The sequence below is a fragment of the Canis lupus genome, chromosome 1, assembly GCF_011100685.1.
Source record: "Canis lupus familiaris isolate Mischka breed German Shepherd chromosome 1, alternate assembly UU_Cfam_GSD_1.0, whole genome shotgun sequence".
Classification (NCBI taxonomy): Eukaryota; Metazoa; Chordata; class Mammalia; order Carnivora; family Canidae; genus Canis; species Canis lupus.
In genome coordinates, this window is record NC_049222.1 from 94397034 (window position 1) to 94418398 (window position 21365).

General features: G+C 41.3%; 1 protein-coding gene, 1 long non-coding RNA gene and 1 pseudogene across 6 annotated transcripts in view; 2 read left to right on the forward strand and 1 right to left on the reverse strand.

Annotated features, from left to right (window-relative positions):
* Positions 1–476: 476 nt before the first annotated feature.
* On the reverse strand, positions 477–12791 carry LOC111096981. Of its 3 annotated transcripts, none has more exons than XR_005354289.1 (5): positions 11351–12791; positions 9142–10972; positions 6210–6294; positions 5177–5345; positions 477–3604 (listed from the first exon to the last, which is right to left on the reverse strand). It is a non-coding gene; the product is annotated as an uncharacterized LOC111096981 (long non-coding RNA). The 3 variants fall into 3 exon arrangements; XR_005354290.1 differs by having other exon boundaries at positions 9142–9613; positions 10838–12791; XR_005354288.1 differs by having other exon boundaries at positions 9142–12791.
* On the forward strand, positions 3230–3300 carry LOC119869873 (annotated as a pseudogene).
* A 530-nt stretch (positions 12792–13321) lies between the features above and the next one.
* The window catches only part of RIC1 (RIC1 homolog, RAB6A GEF complex partner 1), a 143605-nt gene continuing 135561 nt past the window's right edge, over positions 13322–21365 (forward strand). For 2 of the 3 annotated variants that reach the window (XM_038527273.1, XM_038527274.1), the window contains exon 1: positions 13323–13503. In XM_038527273.1, coding sequence (XP_038383201.1) covers positions 13360–13503 — 144 coding nt within the window. In that variant the 5' untranslated portion in view covers positions 13323–13359. Of the gene's footprint in view, positions 13504–21365 lie in introns of all 3 variants that reach the window. The other variant, XM_038527275.1, reaches the window with a different exon arrangement.

Genomic DNA, 21365 nt, shown 5'->3' on the forward strand with positions numbered 1-21365 from the left:
ATTTTATTTTATTAAAGATTTTATTTATTTATTCATGAGAGACAGAGAGAGAGGCAGAGACATAGGCAGAGGGAGAAGCAGGCTCCCTGTGGGGAGCCTGATGTGGACTCCATCCCGGGGACTGCGGGATCACGCACGACCTGAGCTAAAGGCAGATGTTCAACGGCTGAGTCACCAAGGCATCCCAACTTTATTTTATAATTAATGTAGTTTTAATGAGTTAAGCACAGGGCTATTCCCAAATGCTTCTACACATATGTTTACAAACACTTTCATTTCAATGAAAGAAGATGCAAATAACAAATACTTTAAATACTTTCAGTAGGGCAGCCCGGGTGGCTCAGCGGTTTAGCGCCACCTTTAGCCCAGGGCCTGATCCTGGAGAACCCGGATTGAGTCCTTCGTTGGGTTCCTTGCATGGAGCCTGCTTCTCCCTCTGCCTGTGTCTCTGCCTCTCTCTCTCTCTCTCTCTCTCTCTCTCTGTGTGTGTCTCTCATGAATAAATAAATAAAATCTTAAAAATAAATAAATAATTTCAGTAAATGAAAATCTAGTTTCATAAAGTAACAAATTGGAAGGTGATGATTTCAATTTGCAATTTTTTCTCTGCCAAACTAGTTGTCACAGAAATCTTTAAGAAATGGTAACTTCCACTACTGACATTAAAATATAATTTAATTCACCAAAATGTGATTCATGGTCCCCTTTTCTAGGACTGTGTTTTTTACAAAGTGAGGTATGTCAATACCTCTTTCATTTCTTTTAAGTCACTCTATTCTTTTTTGCTAATTTATTTTGACTATTTGTAAGATAGTTTATAACAAAATGTCCCCACAACCCACAGAGATTTATAAATATTATACTTCTTGGGTTATATTCTGATGTGGTTATTTTTCAGAGACCTCAACAGACAGATAGTCAAACTTCCTTCTGCAAAGAGGAAGAGGCCACCAATCACTGAGCGTAGACAGGTCCACCTACAGACAATAATAGGCTGCTTTGGCCTTCTCCTTCTTTACTATTTTGGGTCTAGATTTAAAGAGTTCATGTGTCTGGATATGCACCCCTGGGCTGTGGGTACCTGCCACAAAGTATGTTTTCAGGGAAGCAGACTCTGCTTGAGACAGAGATTAGGGTACAGGAAGTTTATTGGGACATACTCTCAGAATCCCGCCAATCTACTGCCCTGGCTTATGTCAATATTAAAGCAGAAAACAGTGCTTTCTCCCCACAGGCCAACGGGAGGGTGAGCCTAAGAGGGGTATACAATCTTGCTATTCCTCTCTACGTGAAGATTCTCTTTCCAGTGCCAATTTTGGAGGATATGGTTATCTTCATTAAGGCATGCAATAAGTTTTCATCAAGAATCTGTAAATACCCATTGCTAAACATTTTTTGAAATTTGTCATTTCAATTATAATCTTCACTATCAATGAGCAATTTAGAAAAATACAGCACCATGATGAAATAAATCTACTATATGTTTATTTCAGACATTACCTTAAGAATCGGAAAATTTGTGTTTTCTGTAATTTAGAAAACAGACATTTTCTTCCTCAAAACTTGCCTTTGTTGTTGTCTTTATGTGGCCTCATAGGGCTCTCCATGGCCTTTCCAAAATCTGTACTTGCTGTCAGTTCGGTAGAGATGTTTAGCAACAAAGAAAAATCTGAGCAGGACCCACCCAGCTCTTCTATTCTACATTGCTGAATTTTAATGAAAGTCTGAGCTTTTCCAAAAGTCTGGTCTCCACTGACTGGGGAGGAAAAAACAGTTGGAAAAAAATTGCTTTGAGTATGTGAACCATGTAATTTCATTTCAACTAAGGAATTCCAAAAATACTTGCTTATTGAAAGGGCAGTTATGTTTTTGTGTTGGAACTTGTTATGGAGAGTAAGAAGTACTAGTTTTTTTCCTCTTCTATTTTTCCTCACAAACATAAAGAAAAAAAAAATTAAAGACTGTCAGAGTGGCTGGGTAGAAAAATAGATTCCAAAGTGGACTTGCCCTAGAACCTATTGCTTGGGGGATCTGTCCACTCTTTTGTGACCTTTCGAGCCCCACTCAGCTGGAGACAATCCTCACCCCGCTCTGATGATAATTCAGGGCTCCATCCAGCCTCGTCCTCAAGGCTACAGTAGCTGGACTGAAATCCAGAAGTTTTGTCAGTTCTGCTCACTTCTGCCAAAGTAAATGCTGTGCCAGGAGCAAGATGGAAACTTCTGGGTCCCTGCTGGGCAGCCTGGGCAAGCAGAATATTTTCAGGTTGTGTCTGACTTTAGGTCTCTGGGAGGAGATCAGGTGTTAATAAAAATGTTCATAACTAGGATTTTGGGGACTATGTACTGTGTGCCAATCACAATATTGGGGGCTTTTACAGGAATGACATGATTCAATCCCCACAACAATCTTCTGTGGAGTTTTGAAGCTTAGAGAGGTTAAAGATCCTGATTCTGAAACCAATCTGTCTCTCTCCAGAGCCTTTGATCTTTCCTGTGCTGTGAGCCCTGCCTTTTGGTAATGGGTTTCACTACTAGATTAGAATCTCAGACACCAGGGGTGCCTGGGTGGCTCAGTCAATGAAGCATCTGTCTTCAACTCAGGTCATGATCCCAGGGTCCTGAGATTGAGCCCCACACCAGGCTCCCTGCTCAGTGGAGAATTTGCTTCTCCCTCTGCCCATCCCCCTGTTTATGCTCTCTCTCTCTTTCTCAAAAAAAAAAAAAAATAAATCAAATCTTAAAAAAAAAATGTGTAGAACCTCAGACACCAGTGTAACAGATGCTGTTGGTGTGCTGGCCATGTCTTCATGGGGCTTTATCAACTGCCAGCAGGAGCAGGTGCATCAGCTTGCAATGGCTTCTTCTAGTGGCCGGAGGTCCAACTGTGAGCATGGACACTGAGTACGTGAAGATTTAACACCTCCCAGGAGCAGCTCTTCACTAATGACTGATAAGAGTTGGTGTATAAATCTCTAGTTCCCTCACTTCTCAGGTAGAGTAACTCAGAGGCATGGGTTCTGCACTGCTTCCCAGAATTCCTCAGGGGGACTAAGTGCCTGTTACCCACCATGCTAACATGCTTGAAAACACTCCCTTTGTTGGCTGCCTTCCTTCCCTTGTCTTACTGCCCTTGTGGGCACTTCCTCGCATCACCACCCAAATAAACTATTTGTATGTGTGAGTCAGCTTCTAGGGGAGCCAAAATGAAGATCAAGAGTAAAAAAAAGGTGCTCGCTTCGGCAGCACATATACTAAAATTGGAACGATACAGAGAAGATTAACATGGCCCCTGCGCAAGAGTAAAGGAAAGGTAAGCCTATGAAGGAAGAGAGCCCAGGTAGAAGAGGTGCTGCATTGCTGGAAGGGGAGCATGGAGAAGCAGCTCATAGATGGTTCCTTGTTCTTGAAGGGGGGCAGTGTCTGTGTGAGACAGCAGAGAAAGGTTTTGGAGGATTATTGAATCTTGACACACTGGGTAGTTACTTGACTGCTTGGTTGGGTGGAATTCTTTCAGAAGTTCTCTTGCTCCATTCTTTTTAAACTTATATTTGTCCAAAGTTTCATTGAAAGTGAGAGAACCCAAGAAATGCAATTATTAATACCTGGAATAATAAAATGAGATAGAAATGTCAACATGTTCTCCACAGAACATGGAGGATATAATTGTAAGTAAATGAAAAATTACGTATAAAATTTTGGAGGATATATAATTTACATGTAACATATAACCTGAATATAGTAATGCTATATACTGTTTCATATTACATTAGCCTCTTTTACCAACTTTACTGCAATAAAGGATCGTTTCTCCACTTGTGATTCCAGGCCCTTCATTGATTAACTAGACTTCCAGTGGTACCAAAATACATTTTCAGGGACTACCACGAGCATGGGAAACTTGCTTTGTTAGGTTAATGGTATTATCAAGTGTCAACTATTGTGTTCACACATTTTAATTCTTTGGTTGTTTTTGGTTTCATATACTCAACTTCATATGTGCATTAAGTGAGTTTTGCCTGCAACTGGACATCTTCAAAATTGATTATATGCTGTTTGTATGATCTGAATAAGTTTGTCTTGAAACTTTTGCTTGGGAGTAGTTATTCATGCTTTCATGAAGAAACTTAGAAATGCCCATTATTTTTATAAAATCTGTAGATTAAGAGGGTGAGGATGATAGCTAATATTGTAATAACAGTGTATGGTAACAGTGATTACACTTATCGTGGGGAGCATAGTGTAATGTACAGAAATGTTGAATCACTCTACATCTGAAGCTAGTATAACATTGTGTGTCAACTATACTTCAATAGTAGAATTTTTAAAAAAAAAAAAAAAAGTAAAAAAAAAAAAAAAAAAAAAAGAATAGTAGAATTTTTAAAAAATAGAGGACGATAAAACCTTTAGTAAATATTTCTTCTAGTCAATACTTTAGCCACAAGAGGGAACCGTATAAGCAAAAATAGGGTATTTTGAGGTAACCTTTAGAGGATCTCAGCACCCATTCCCCATCCCTGGCACCTTGAAGCATCCCAGTATGTTAGCCACATTTTAGCAAAATGGTATTTTCAGCAGAAGTCTTGGCTACAGAGCTAAATAACCCCTTACTGCTTTTTAACAGACATTAACAAATAAACTTATTTTTATCTGCCATGTCATGGAAAGACATGGCCTTAAAGCAACGTATGTACAGACAATGGCCAACTTCCTTTTCTGATCCACACACTAGGCTGATCTACACCCAGGTGCTTCCCCTTACCTGGTCAAGGTAAAAACATGGAAGGAGCTCTTTGCTATTTCTCCTTTGCTATAGAGGAACCCTGAGACAACCTTTGAGAATAATGAGCTTGCGTGGGACTGGGAAAGTATAGGTTGAGGGGAGATATTGGGGCCTTATGCTGCTTTCTCTGAGTCCTACAGAACAAGATCCTTCTATGCTGGGAAGCAACAGAAGGTATAGCATAAAGCAAGAACACAATCAAACCCTAGGGACCTTTGGAGGAAAGTAAGAGTCTGCAGTGTTACCTCGAGTATTTTTAGGAAGTCACTTCAGTAGGGAGAGAGTCTTCCTTTGGTGAGTCATATGTTGAATGAGGTGGGTGGGTTAATGTCAAAATACCATCCAATTTTTAAAAGGTTAATCCCTGATTCATTTATAGCCTCTGACATCATACCTGGCTAATATGATTCCTTCTTCTCTCTTCCTTGCACTGCTTATTTCCAAGAATTCCCATGGCCTTTTGGATAAATTATTATCTTCATTTTTGCTTGAGCTACAAAGGATGTTATCCTTCAGGTAAAGGTGAAAATGCTGATCTCATTCATTTTCTTAGAGTAATTTTTCTGCATTAAGGGTTGAGTAGGAAAAAATATTCTTAGGAATTAAAAAAATTAATTATTAAGTCAGTCTGACATAAATTATTATGTGTATTTAGTTAGTGAGAAGATAAGTTTGTGGAAAGAGACAGTAAGTGAAGTTGTTAAGTGTTGGGGTTCTGGGCTCAAGTTTGGACTTCACTACTTCCTGAGTTTGTGAACCTGGAGCCTCTCTATAAACCGTTTCTTCATCTGGAAAACAGGGATAATATCTACCTCATGTGATTATTAAGAGGATAAAAATTAATTCATGCAGAGTGTTTCGAGCAGTCTCTAGCACTCAGTTAAGGGCTGGATAAATACTAGTTACTATGATTTGTGAAACAGCACCAACCATTAGGAAGGTCTTCTCTAAGGCATGGAGTAGTCTGAGCTCTTGGTTTCTAGCATTTCTAGCATTAAAAGAAAGTGAAAAATCTGGAGCATTTGTCTGGGTCAGTAGGTAGAGCCTGTGACTTTTGATCTTGGGGTTGTAGGTTTGTTGTAGGTTCGAGCCCCACATTGGGTGTAGAGATTACTTAAAAAAATAAAATCCTAAAAAAAGTGAAAATCTGATAGATAGATATTATCATTTTCATTCTACAGATGGTGAATAGTTAAGGGGAGCTTAGAGGGTCAGCATGGCAGCATGAAAGTGATGGGGATGAGCCAGCCAGTCCAGTAGCATGATGGGCTCAACTCACTGGTGATGGTTGCTCTTGAATGACCTCAGGTCATGACAACTACTTAGTCTCATCTGCTCTCTGTAGTGGGGTTGTTACATCCTTCAGATAGCTCTTTCACTGGGAGATCAAGAAAATTCAGGTTTGCAGGAGGAGGGATCATGCTCACCTCAACCAGGAACCCATTGCACTTTCTGTCTTGTGTATGTGCTGATAGGATAACTAAGGATGTGGATCAGAAGAAATTCTAGCACCTGTGTAGAGAGTATAAACAGGGGGCCTTTTGCAATTTTACTACTAATCAACTCTTTATCAACCTTATTAATGCATGAGAATCACTAGGATATTTGTTAAAAATGCTAACTCTTGACTTAGGACATGGCCAAGGAGTCTGCATTTTAAATGTGTCTTGGGTAATTCTGGTGCAGTTGATGAGCAGACCACACTTTGTGAAAACTGATTTCCTCAATAACAAATGAATATACTTTTCTCAAAAAAATTATTATTCTCCTGGTTATAAAATAAAAGGTTTAGAGAATGCTAACAATAAAAAAGAATATAGAAATCATTTGTGAAAAAAAAAAAAAAAGAAATCATTTGTGGGCAGCCCTGGTGGTGCAGCGGTTTAGTGCTGCCTGCAGCCTGGGGTGCGATCCTGGAGACCCGGAATCAAGTCCCACGTCGGGCTCCCTGCATGGAGCCTGCTTCTCCCTCTGCCTGTGTCTCTGCCTCTCTCTCTCTCTCTGTGTGTCTCTCATGAAAAAGTAAATAAAATCTTAAAAAAAAAGAAATCATTTGTCATTATACTTTCTATAGATGATGATTACCAATATCTTGATGGCTGTCCCTCTAGTCCTTTTTTAAAAATATGCGACCTAGGGGCATCTGGGTGGCTCAGTCGGTTAAGCATGTGCTTTTGGCTCAGGTCATGATCCCCTGGTCTTGGGGTGGAGCCACTGGTAGCTCCCATCTGCTCTGTTCCTAAGGCCCTGCTCAGCAGGGAGTCTGCCTTTCCCTCTCCCTCTGCCCACCCCCCCCCTCATGCTATCACTCCTGAGCTACCCTCTCTTTCCCAAATGAATAAATAAAAAGTCTTTTAAAAAAGAGAGAGAGAGAGAGAAATCCACTTATATCTCTCTTGGGTCTGGAAACTGCACTAGATACTATTTAAAGGCCATTCTGACTATGATGTCATACTTGTAAGAGTTTTGCCATTCTTTGAGCGTAAGGATTAACCATGTTCAGGCTAAAATTACATCCTCTGAAACTTCAAAGCTCAAGAGCAAATCTTTGAGTTGAAGTGCAGACCTGCTGACATGACATAGTATCAAAGGCAATAATATTTCTTCAAAGATGACATACAGATGGCCAACAAATATATGAAAGGATGTTCAATATCCCTCACCATCAGAGAAATGCAAATCAAAACCACAATGAGATGTCATCTCACAACCATGAAGGCAGATACCTTTTAAAAAATGAAAACGAGATGGTTAGGATGTGGGGAAATTGGAAACTTTGTGCACTGTTCATGGGATCATAAAATGGTGCAGCCTCTATGGAAAACTGCATGGAGGTTCCTAAAAAATTAAAAATAAAACTACATATGATCCAGCAATTCCACTTCTGGGTGTATATTGAAAACAGGTACTTGTACAGATATTTGCACGCTGAAGTTCACAGCAGCTTTTGCACAAGAGCCAACATGTAGAAGCGATCCAAGTGCCCATCAATGGATAAGTGGATAAACAAAATGTGGTATGTACACACACACACACACACACACAGGGATATTATTCAGCTTTAAAAACGAAGGAAATCCTGTTACAGGCACAACACGGATGGACCTTGAAGACGTCTCTCAGTAAAATAAGCCAGTGAGGAAAAGTTGGATACCATACGATTCCACCTATGTGAGGAATTTGAAGTAGTAAAAAAAAAAAAAAAAATCGCAGAAACAGAAAGTAGAATTGTTTTTGAAAGGGGGAAGGGAGAAAAGAGAAGTTATTGTTTAATGAATACAGTTTCAGTTTTGCAAGATGAAAAAGTTCTGGTGATCTGTTTCACAATTATGAATGTGTTCAAGCTAGTCAACTCTACACTTAAAAATAGTTAAGGGGTAGATTTTATGTTATGTGTTTACCACAATAAAAGAATATCAACCATACTAAAAGATAATGAAAAGAACAGTGTTGCCCTTTTATAACCTTTTAGATTGTCACAAAACAGTGAAGTCACACAGTTAGTGTTAAGATTTGGTTTGATAAAACAGTTCCATGGAAACTGCTGATTTCTAGAACTGTACTCACTTCGGATTTATAATTCTTGAAGTTGTCAGATTAAAGCTAGTGAAAAACATAACAATAATGGATGAGGGGCACGTGGGTGGCTCCGTGGTTGAGCATCTGCCTTTGGCCCAGGGTGTGATCCTGGAGTCCTGGGGATCAAGTCCCGCATCAGGTTCCCTGCAGGGAGCTTGCTTCTCCCTCTGCCTATGTCTCTGCCTCTCTCTCTCTGTGTCTCATGGGTAAATAAACAAAATCCTGAAAAAATAATGAATGAGAATAGGACAGAAGTAAAAATTATTACATACCAGGATGTTTTGTTATAAGTGGGCATGAAATTTGACTTCAAGCTCACTGGTAAACATGAGAGATAAAGGAATAACACAATGACTATGAATTTTTGTCCAAACTAATGAAGACATGTTTGTCTGAATAGGGAGGGAGGGAGGAGGAGGAGGAGAGAGGGAGGGAGGGAGGTAGGGAGGGAGGGAGGGAAGGAGGGAGGGAGAGAGAGAGGTCTAATTAGAATTATGGTGAACTGTCAGTTATCTCACACTATGGAGTTAAACAATTTCTCTTTCCAACTCTTCTTGCTATTTTGATAAAGTATGCACACAGAAAATTCAGTTATGGGATATGGATTTTTTTTTTAATGGGAAAACTGGTTGAGAACAATTGCTATCATTGGCGAATTTGAGTGAAAGTAGGTCTGTTTCCAACAATTTTTTTTTTTTAATTTCTAAAAAGACTGAAGTGAAGGAATAGAACAGTAACTCTCTTCCAATTTTGGTTGATTAGGAACAATAGACTACTCACTGTATTTTCTAGTTTCCATTCATGCTGCAGCCTGCAGTTTTGTTTACAATCACGGAGCCCCATTAATCATAAGCCATCCTGCCTTTATAGTTAATTAAGTGATTCCAAGTCATATTTAACGCTGTTGGGAGGATTGGGGACAAGGTAGACTGGTTAGTTACATGTGACCAAAGTTACTGAGATGATCTTTTTAATTTAAATGGTTATACTTTTTATTACTGAAAATTTCAATCGTACGGAAAAGGAAAGCAAGTAACACAATGAATTCCCCAGTACCCATCACTCAGCTTCCAAGATGATCAACTCATGGCCAACCTCATTTCATATATAATTCCACCTTCTTCACTCCCCCTCAGGTTACTCTGAAGCAAAACTCACACATCAGATCATTTGTGCTCAGATATTCATTACCAATCTTCCAAGTGGGATAAGTGATAAAAGTCCAGCCCCGAAGCAAATATATCAATTCCACCTAAAGAGAGTATAATTAAGATGTTAAGTTAAAAGTGTCAGAGAATCACAAACTAAAGCAATATTGTCTACAGTGGATATTTTCATAGTTTCTTATGGAGGTCCCCAAACACAGGGAGTGGTGCGTTCACAATCCAAATCTGGTCCTGATTCTGTGCTATCATTGCACAGGGCTTACTCATGGTCTGGTCACCCACAGTGCCTTTCCTCCTAAGCCTCCTCTGATGAGTCTCAGGACTGGGCCTGAGACCCCATGTTACTGCATTACTCCCTTTGATCTGCCAGTATTGTGGGCTCCGCTGAAAGCAGGACAAGTGGGACTTTATCAATCATTAGCAATTTTACTGTTTCACATAACGTTTTTTCTCATTACAAAAGTAATATGAGTTCATGAGAGACAACATAATTTTTAATTAAAAAAAATTCCATTCTAAGAAAGGACTATATTACTGTCTTTTGGGGGGACATTTAGATTATTTTCTCTTCGTGACACTTTTGTGGGGTACATTCACTTATTAGAGAGAGAGAGAGAGAATGCGCGCATGAGGCTGAGGGGGATGGGGCAGGAGAACAGAGGAAGGCTGAGAGAGAGAGAGAGAGAGAATCTTAAACAGGCTCAACACCCAGTATGGAGTTGGATGTGGGGCTCAATCTCATGACCCCGAGATTATGACCTAAGCCGAAATCAAGAGTTAGAGGCTTAACTGACTGAGTCACCCAGGAGCCCCTGTGGGGTACATTCTTAAAGTTGAACTATGTACATACCAGTGTTTGTTTCCTTAGAAAATAATAATCGGAAATAGTTGGGGCCAAGGGTGTGCATAAAGATCTATTCATTTTTAAATGTAATTCCAACTATACTTTAGAAAAATTGTACCAAATTATACTCCCACCAACAGTTTATAAATGTACTTCTGTTTCTGTGCACCCTTACCAACATTATTTCTTGTAATAAAGAAAGGTCTGTTAGGTTGAAAACGCATACCTGTTAGTTTTCACTTACCAGCTTAGTCTTAGGCCAGAACAGTTCAACAGGTTTGGCTAGAGAGTGAAGGTAGTGGGATAGGAGAAGGAGAAGGAAGATCCAGGCCACGGAATTGCTAGTGTATTTTACAAAGTAAGGTTAGAATAGGATATCTGAAAGTTGGAAAATCCAGTCCATAAGGTTTCTACTGCAATGTGGAACCCTTAAGTAAAGGGTTGTAGGAAGTCAGATATTACTCACCGCACCCTGCAGCCCCTCACTCCCTCCAGCCATAGCACAATTCAATTCAACCATTCTCAAGATGAGTGGGTCTGCAGAAGAAACATTTCTTTTCAGGCCATATGAAAAGACTCCTCCACCACTCTGGTCCTGCTTCTTTACAGAGAAAGTGAGAATAAACATCACATCAATATTACCTACATTGAAGGTTTACCTTGGAACTAAATCAAATCAGGCATTTGAAAATATTTTTTTGTAAATCTTAAACGCCACAAAAAAAAAATAGCAAGGAAATTAGATTCTAAAGTCAGCAAGTAGGGGCACCTGGGTGGCTCAGTCGCTTAAGTGCCCAACTCTTGATTTCTGCTCAGGTCATGATCTCAGGTTTGTGGGATCAAGGCCCGCATCCGGCTCTATGCTGGCCTGCTTAAGATTCTCTCTCTCTCCCTCTGCCCCTCCCTCCTCTCTAAAAAATTACATAAATTAATAAACTCAGCAAGTAAGGTTAAAACCGAATGCAAAAAAAAAAATTACTTAGAAGTTCTTTAAATTAGGCATGTGTGCAGTAGGTTGCTCTCACTTAGAAGGCACATGAGAACAAAGTCCCTCTGAAGGGGAGCTGCAAGGAATACATTCTCAGTAAAATTGCCGAGGAATTGCTGCACTGTAACTGGTTTTCATTTGCTCTTTTTGGCAAGTGCATAACTGAATCTGAGTAAGTCAGATGAAAGTATGATGCAACACTGTTATTCTTCTACAGTTTTATTTGGGTAAGTCAAGAACCCTCCCTGGCTCTCTTTGTCTAATGCTGTACTTCAGCTGGATCAGGGTTTCATCCAATTTTCATTAGACACATATTTTCAGAGTTTACTCTTCTCCCTGCGTGCCAGGCTGCTGTGTTGGAAGTCTGAGGAAAAAAAAAAGAAAAAAAGAAAAAAAAGAAAAAAACCAAACACCCGGAAGGAGACACAGTCTGACCACAAGAGGCTAGTGAGTGGTGAAGCAGTTTCAGCTTTGATTTGAGGCATCCTGGCTTCTTTGCTCACCTCCTGGGGAATGCAGAGAATGTTTTAAAAAAATTATGGAAAAGTTACATATTTTGTTACGAATACCAGTTACAACAGTCCATCTGATATTAAGTTACTGTGCTTCCTCCTTTGCCGTTTGGGTTGCTACTTTTTAATTTAACATTTGTTTTGAATCTGGGCGAACACAACTATTTTTTTTAATTAAAAAAACGTGGAAAAATGCACACTGAATAACAAGAGCAGATATGAGAAGCAGGTCTTTTATTCTAGACGCCCCCGCTTCCCCCTCTCTGCACACCCTCCATCCCCACGCACACCGTCCCGTTCAGAGGTAATCGCTGGGTCAGTATTTAAGAAGGGACAGTTGTTAAGGTGATCTCTGGGGTCCAGAAGTTAACCAACTCCAGAGACTGTAAGCTGAAGTCCGTTCCAACACTAAAATTATGTCCAAGTCTTTTGCTGCATATACTCTAAGTGGGGGTGCCAAAAAGAGACAGCCTTGCCCTAACATTGTGGTTGGTAAAGGGACAGGAGGATACAAATTGATTTCAAAATTACACGCTAGATTTAGAAACACGAAGGAAAGAGGACAGGGTCCAGGCACTTCCATGGTGAGTCGTGTATTGACGGATTAAATAAAGGCCCCCTCTGGGCTGTAAAGTCCATGAGGGCAGGAGCTCCAACGCGGGCTTTCACCGCAGACCTCGGCCCACAACAGGAGCTCACGGGGCCAAGGACCGCACGTCCCAGGACCGGGTGGAGGTGACGGGGCGCAGCAGGAAGAGTCACGTGACTCGAGGTCCCCTGCAAAACCGCCCCAACCAGCCCGGCGCTGCAGCGCCAGGCCCGGCCCACGGGCCGCACCAATCCGCGAAGGAAGCCAAATTTTGGCTAGCCCGGGCGAGGGGCGTGCTCCGCGGGGGCAGCGTCTCGCCCAGCCCGGCCCATTTCCCTGCAAGCCTCAGGCGCCTGCCCCGCCCACCCGGCCGAGACAAAATGGTCCAGATTGCGAGGGGGGAGGCGCAGACGGGCACGGAGGGGGCAAGGGCGCATGCGCACCGACGCAGCGCGGCGGCCGCTCGCGGAGATTGGGGCGGGGCTTCAGGCCGCGGAGCGAGGTGGAGGCGAGAAGGCTCCACCGCGCGTGCGCGCGGTAGCCTCCCCGGCCCGACCCACGCGGCGCGGCGTGGTGACGCCCGTGCGGCCCGAGGAAGGGGTGGGGCCGGGCCGGGGCGGGCCTCCGCGCTCCTCCGCCCCCTCCCCATCCCGTCTCGCCCTCCCCCTGCCTCCCCCACACTGGGCCCCGTCAGCCCGAGGGTTCCTTCGTCGCTCGGCTCCGCGGCGGCCCGGCCCGGCCCGGCCCGCGGGCAGATGCCCCGAGCTGCCGCTGCCGACGCCGCCGACTCGGCCGGTGGCGGTGAAGGAGGCGGGCGTCCGGCCCCGGGCCGCGGAGTGTGACGGACCGGGCCGGGGGCCGCCGGGCGGCGCGGCGGCGGCGGCGGCTCGGCGCGGACCATGTATTTCCTGAGCGGCTGGCCCAAGAGGCTGCTGTGCCCTCTGGGGAGCCCGGCCGAGGCGCCCGTCCACGTCCAGTCCGACCCCCAGAGGACTTTCTTCGCCGTGCTGGCCCCGGTCCGCCTCAGCATCTGGTACAGCCGAGTAAGTAGAGCCGCCCGCCGCCGCCCGCCGCTCCCTCCGCGGCGCCTGGGCACGGTCCCGCCTCAACTTCCACCGGGAGTCCCGCGGCGGCGCGCGGCCGACCCTCCACCCTCCACCCTCCACCCTCCACCCTCCGTGCGCCTCCCCGCGTCCGAGCGGCGGCCGCGCACCGCGGACCCCGCGCGCCCGCGGCCGAGCCCGGACTGGCCCCCGTCTCCCTTCCCCCATCTCCCCGTCCGCCCCCCCCCCTCCGCCCCGGGGGCAAATTTGTTTAAACTTTCCACAAATAGAAATCTGGCCGCCGTGCATTCCCAGGCGGCCCCGGCTGGCTTTCGAGGCCCGGGTCCTGCAGCCGGGCCGGACCTCACAGGCCCGCGAGAACTTAGTTGCGGCCGCTGCAGCCCACGAGGGCTCGCGAATTCCCGCGGGAGGTCCGCTGGCCCTGCCGCCCGCTGCGCCCCCAGGCACCCCCTGCCCACACCCGGGCTCGCCCCCTTCCTGCGGGCTTGGATCGCGGGGGGCGGGCGGGGGCTTCGCGGCGGCGGACGTGGGGCTCACTTCTGCCCGCGCCGCTCCCGGCTATTTAACACCTGGAAATAATAAGGTTTGGGGAAAAGCCTGAAACTTGAGTTCTGTGTTTGCTTTCTGCCGAGTCCTGGTGTTTTTTTTTTTTTTTTTTTTTTTTTTTTTCATTCGTCTAATTACTGAGTACATAAGAGGGGGGAAAAAAACTTCAAAAATAAGAGGTGGGTGGGATTCTCCCCATTTTCCGCGAACGCCGCTCTAGGTCAGTCTATAAAAGCGACAGGATTAAGAAAAAAAAAAAAAAGAACGTTTTTTTCCCCTTATTTTTTCCTACCCCCAAAGAAGGCAGTACCAATCGACGTCAGAGTGAAGTTTTCCTCTTATTATAGCTGCCTTGTCCGCGTGGAAATAGGTTGTGACCTTGGCTTCATCGCATCCCTGTGGCACACCGGCTTTACTCGCTAGAGTTAAATTAGTGAAAACCCTCCATTGTCTGTAGCGGACCAGGGATCGTTTATATGAAGTTCTTGACTGTTCTCATAGCCCTGGTAGAAGTGATGATGGAATTTAGATATTTGTGGCATCTTTTTTATGTGACTGTCCTAGCTAGGCTGTAAATTAAGAGTATTTGCCATTAAACTTGGGCCGAATTTAATTTTTAGACCTATTACCAGAGCAAAAGGTCGTTATGTAACCAGCAGTGTGACTGTTCAGTCTCGTGCTTGATTTCATTTTTGAATAATGTACATCGTTTAGTCTTTAAATGAGATACTAATTCATTTACAATGTGGAGCCCGTAGAATAATTCTTATTTGCTTGCGTGTATATAACGATTATCTTTAAAGTACATGCAGAAAAAATAATTAGACCTTGAATGTTGAATTGTCTTCTGAAGTTTAGTATGAATTTCACTCTAACAGCCTACAGTTTATCCCTAAAAAGGTAGACCTAATTTAAGTTTTGGCAGAGCTAAACTTAATATGAGGGATGACTAGACCAGCAGCCTGTAGATTACTTTATTGCTGTATAAAAGAAATAAAAATATGCCTCAACTTTGGGTATATTGTATTAATGATATCTGTTTTTTGCTTTAAAAGTTAGATACGATGTAAATTAGACAGTCACGGAATTTAAAACAACTCCTACTCCTTCCTTTATTATTTTCTTTTTTAAAGATTTTATTTATTCATGAGAGAGAGAGAGAGAGAGAGAGAGAGGCAGAGACACAGACTGAGGGAGAAGCAGGCTCCATGCACCGGGAGCCCGACGTGGGATTCGATCCCAGGTCTCCAGGATCGCGCCCTGGGCCAAAGGCAGGCGCTAAACCGCTGCGCCACCCAGGGATCCCTAGAGAGGAGTTTTTTGAGAGCATCATGCACAGGTAAAAGTGTGGGGAGGGGCAGAAGGATAGGGAGAGAGAATCCCAAGCAGACTCCCTGCTCTGGTGCATGAAAACAGCATGGGGCTCAGTTCCAGGATCCTGAGACCATGACCTGAGCTGAAATCAAAAGTCTGATCCTTAACTGACTGCGCCATCCACGTGCCCCCTAGATATGTTTACAAACAAAAAATTTTCTGCAGATACTCACTTTGCTTTTTTATTTCAATTTTAGTGTGAAGGTATAACTTGCTTTCAGTGTTGATGTAAATTTGTTTTCTCTACTTTGTGATTCTACTTAGAAGTTCTAAGTCTGCTCACAGGCTTACAACAGGGATCATCCATGTATTTTAGAACCCGAAAAAGGGTGCTCAAAAATGGTTTAGCACATATATGTTAGGTTGGGTTGGTAGCGGTATGACTTAATCAGTGGAGCATCTGACAATGTATTTCTGTTAAGGGTATTGTAAAAGAACTGGCTTCAGCTTTGGGATTGAAGTTGCTTTTAAAATCATGTTATGCTTTATGACTGGCCCATTTTTGGGTGTCCTGGAGATTGTGTTTTGTACTGTACTAGAGAGCCTAGAATTATTTTTCTAATATACTGCTGGACTATGAATACAAAAGTCCACAAATGTGAACCACAAAGTGATACCTGAATGCTGTAATTCTAAATTAGTCTTATTTTAATTTCCAGGTCATTATTTAATATATGTAAATTACCTTTAGAAGTATTTTTTTAAAGATTTTATTGATTTATTTGAGAGTGACCTTGAGCGGGAGAGGGAGGAACAGACTCTGCTAGGCAGGGTACCCCATCCCAGGATCATGACCTGAGCCAAAGGCAGATGCTTAACCAACTAAGCCACTCCGGTCCCCCCCCCCCCAACCCCCCCCACCCCCGGAAGTATTTTTGAACACCTTCTGTGAAAGGTAGCATAAATAGGCAATATATGAAAGAGATGTAGGGGCATGTTATATGTAACAAAACACTCTATCCAAAGATGTTAGTGTATTAATATAATAAATGAAAATTTTGTGAGTTAACCACTGTGAAGGTTGCTAATAAAAAGCTGAAATAAGCAAATAATTACTGGACTTAGGAATTATGTGTCTTTTCTTTTTTTTAAAGATTTTATTTATTTATTTATTCATGAGAAACAGAGAGAGAGAGAGAGAGAGGCAGAGACACAGGCAGAGGGAGAAGCAGGCTCCATGCAGGGAGGCCGATGTGGGACTCGATCCCGGGACTCCAGGATCACGCCCTGGGCCAAAGGCAGGTGCTAAACCCCTGAGCCACCCAGGGATCCCTGAATTATGTGTCTTTGAGTAACCCTGACTAGAAACTTATGTTCGTGTTGGTATATGCTAATAATAGAGAACAATGAGATAGATGTTCAAAGAAGCCACATTGTGGGATTAGGTCTATAGTTAACTGTGGACCTCAGAAAGGACATTCAGTTTGTACCTACATTTTCCCACTCTCCCATTTCATACCTTCTCGACTCTGTTCTATTGCTGGCTGCCGCCAGAGAGCCATCCGTGTAAACTCACTGCTTAGAAGTCTTTGACGGTTCACTGTTCGTTAAGAATGAAGTTCAAACTCCTTAGTTTGATATCAGAGAGTCTGCCCTCTTGGAATGATCACTTGCCTCGTCTCTGCTTATCAGAATATTATCCATCCTTTAGTTTCTGTTGAAATCCTACTTTCTCTATGAGTCATTCTTTATTTACCATTACCAGAAAGGTTAATTTTTTTTTTTGATGAACTAATGTTTGTATGAATAAGTTTTGCACAGATGATTTATTTCTTTAATTAGATTATAAATTTCCTGAGGTCAGAAATGATCTTCTTTTATACTATCCATAATGCCTTGTACAAAAAAGCATATGCTTAGTAAGTATTTTTAAAATAATGAATTTAGGGTATCCTATGCACAGAAATTTTTAAAGGTTAAATAAATGGGAGGTTTTCAAATGTTGAGATGTAATAAAAAAAATGGTAGTACTAAATTACAAGTTAAATTCAGAAAAATTATTTTAGAGACAATTATTTAAGTGAAAGTGAATGAAATACTTTTTAAAATTACACACAGTCCAATTATATTAGAAAAGAGTAGTATGTGTTATTCACAGTAGCCAAGATACGGAAACAACCTAAGTGTCAGTGGATGAATGGATAAACATGGTGTGTATATGGACAATGGAATATTATTCAGCCATGAGAAAAAAGGATAGCTTTCCATTTGCAGCAACGTGGATGGACCTTGAGGGCATTATGCTGAGTAAAATAAGTTAGACAAAGACAAGTACTGTATCATGGCACTTATTTGCGGAATCTAAAAAAACCAAGCGCAGAGACAGACTTGAATAGTGCTTACCAGAGGCTAGAAGTGTGGCAAAAAAAAAAGAGTTGTTCAATGAGTACAAACTTCAGGTGTACAGTGAATCAGTTCTGGGGATTTAATGTACAGCATAATGAGAATAGTTCATAATACCGTTTTATATACCTGAAAGTTGCCAAAATAGTAGATATTCAATGTTCTCACTATGGTAATGATGAATATGTGATGCAGGTGTTAGCTAGCACTGGTGGGCAGTCATTTTGCAAGATGTAAGTACATCAAACAGTGCGTTGTACATCTTAAACATATGCAGTGTTGTATGTCAGTTATAATTCAATAAAGCTAGGGGAAAAAAAGAAGTGGTATGTGGCTGAGGGTCCTCTGTAGTTTACCAAAACTTAAACTATTGTGCAGTTATAACCACCAGTTAAACTCCTGGTTCCCAGTCTGAGTTTATATTGAAGTGATTTGTGAAAAGGGTGGTCACACAAAAAAGCAGCATATAAATATTTAAATAAAGACATTTCACCCATCTTTAGGTGCTTGTGAATCATTGATGTGATCAATATTACACTATTACACATTCATTCTGAGGTTATTGTCAACTAGGTGCTTTACATCATCGAAGCACTGTTTCTTGAATTTTGGTCTTTCACATGCCTCATTCATGAATTTTGCCCTATCCTTATAGTACTTTTCCAATCTAATTTTCAAACTTGAAATTATCTTTCAAAATACTTTATATTTTTACAGTAAATGGAACGCTAGCACCACTTGGATGATAACAGGGTTACTATATGAGGGAATACAATGAAACCAATGTTATGAAAGTCTAGATTCCTACCAGAGGCTCTTACCCTTTTCTTAAAAGTACCTGTTAGCAGATACACGAGCGGTATTAAGAGGTAAACTAGCACCTCTCAGAGATTTACCCTTTACCTAAATCAAAATTGAAGAATTGGAAAAATTATTTCCTTACTGTATGATGAAATAGTACAGTGATTGTCACTTAAAAGGGTGGTAAAGTAAATACTGTGTTAAAATGTACTTATGGCTAAACATGCAATTTATCAAGTTAGAATAAATTTACAATTTAAAAGTATTTAAAAATAGTCTAGAACTCAAACTTGCCACAAACTGAGAGTAACTTAATTAAAAGTATTTTATTGACTATCAGCCATCAGTTGGTTAGAATCAAGGTATCTTGCCTTTAAGTTCGTTATAATTGCTTTGAGTTCTTATCATAAACCTGTCTTCCCAAGTGATTTGCCTTAGGTCCATAATCATACATAAATTTACATATGAGATCTTGAATACTACTGTGGGTATAATAGTAGAATTTGCTGTGGTGTAATTTTCTAACAGCTTTATTGTGTTGTATAAATATATTATAAATGTACTCTGATACTTAGTAAATTTATGGAGTTGTGCAACCATCATCACACTCTAGTATTAGGACATTTATAGCAACCCAGAAAGTGTCATGCCTATTTGCATTTAACTTCTGCTCCCCCTCCAGCCCCAGGAAACCATTGGCGTTTTTGTTCTTTTAGATTTGGCTTTTCTGGAAATGTCCTATAAAGGTAATGATATATCATGTAGTCTCCTGTGTCTGGCTTTTATTTAGCATAAATGTTTTTCTGGTACTACTTTTCATAGCCAAATATTTCATTGTGTGTGGCTCCACCACATTTTGAAAATCCATTTACCAGTTGGTGGATATTTGATTGTTTCTTTTTTGGGCTCATTATGGGTAAGGCTGTTATACACAACTGTATATATGTCTTTGCAAGGATGTGTATTATTTCTTGTGGGGAGATACCGAGGAACGGAACTTTTGGATCATATAGTGAGTTGATGTTTTAGCTTTTCGGAAACTGCCAAACTATTGCATGGTAGTGATAAGCATTTTATAGCCCTACTAGCAAAGTATGAAGGGCTGTTTCTCCACATCCTTCTCAACACTTGCTATTGTCTTTTGTATTAGAATCGTTTTAGTGGGTTTGTAGTGGTACCTCATTGTGACTTTAATTTGTACTTTCCTAATGACTGAGAATGTTTGGCATCTTTTCATAAGCTTTTTAGCTATTTGTATATCTTATTTGATGAAATATCTGTTTAGGTACTCCCCTTACCTCCTTTTTTAATTGGAATGTTTTTGCGTTAGTGAGTTGTAAGGGTTCTGGATTTTCAGGTTCTTGGTGTCTTCTGGAGAGTAAAAGCTTAACTTTCATTAAGTCTAGTTTTTTTTTTCTTTTATGGATTATGCTTTTTGTATGCTAAAAAACTTTTGGCCAGTCCAAAGTCATAGCATCTTCTGTTTTCTTTTAAAAGTTTTATAATCCAAGCTTTTATACATAGGTCTGTCATCCACTGTGAGTTGATATTTTGTTTGTAAAGATCTAAGTTCAGTTTTTTTTTTTTTTTTAACATAGATCCCGTTGTCTTAGCACAATTTGTTGGAAAGACTCTTCAGTATTGATTTGCATTGACATCTTTGTCAAACATCAGTTGACTAATATTAAGGGGTTATTTCTGAATTTTCTATTCTATTTTATTCAACAGTATGTGTATTATGCAAGCGTCACACTGTAGCAAGTTTAGAAATTGGATGGAAAAGTCCTGCTTTGTTTTCAAAATTATTTTGACTATTCTAGATCCTTTGCATTTCTGTATAAATTTTAGGATTATCTTGTCGATTTCTACCAAAAAATCCACAAACCCCAAAATAAAAAATCAAGGATGTTCAGGGGCTTGCACCAAATCTATAGATGAATAGAGAGAATTGGTATCTTAATGGTATAGACTATTCCAGTTCATGAACATGCTATGCAGTATCTTTCCATTTAGATTTTAAAAATTTTCTTAGTATTTTGTAGTTTTCAGCATAATTTCTAAGTAATTTTATTTATCTTTTATGATGCTCTCATGGATATAATTATTAATTTCATTTTCAGATTGTTATAAGTATATAGATGCAAAATTGATATTTGTATATTGATGTTTTGCAACCTTGTCAAAACATTTATTTTCATAGGCTTTTTAAAAGATTTATTTTAAAAAGCTATTTTTTAAAAAAGATTTTGTTTATTCATGAGTGACAGAGATAGAGAGGCAGAGACACAGGCCAAGGAGAGAGAGAGAGAGAGAGAGGTAGAGACACAGGCCAAGGGAGAAGCAGGCTCCATGCAGGGAGCCTGATGTGGGACTTGATTCCAGGTCTCACACCCTGGGTTGAAGGCGGCGCTAAACCATTGAGCCACCCGGGCTGCCCTTAAGATTTATTTTAGACAGAGAATGAGAGTTTGAACTTGCAACTGGAGAAAAGGGCAGAGGGGGAGAGAAAGAGAATCTCAGACTCTGTGCTGAGCACGGAGCCCTATATGGGGCTGATTACACAACCCTAAGATCATGGTCTGAGCCAAAACCAAGAGTTGAATGCTCAACTGAGCCACCCGGATGTCCCTCATAGTTTTTTATAGTTAGAACTAATAAATTTAGCAGAATTGCAAGGCACAAAATCAACCTGCAGAAATCAGTTGCATATCTTATGCAGTAACAGTGCCCATCCAAAAATGAAGTTAAGATTTTATTTACAATAGCATCAAAAGTAA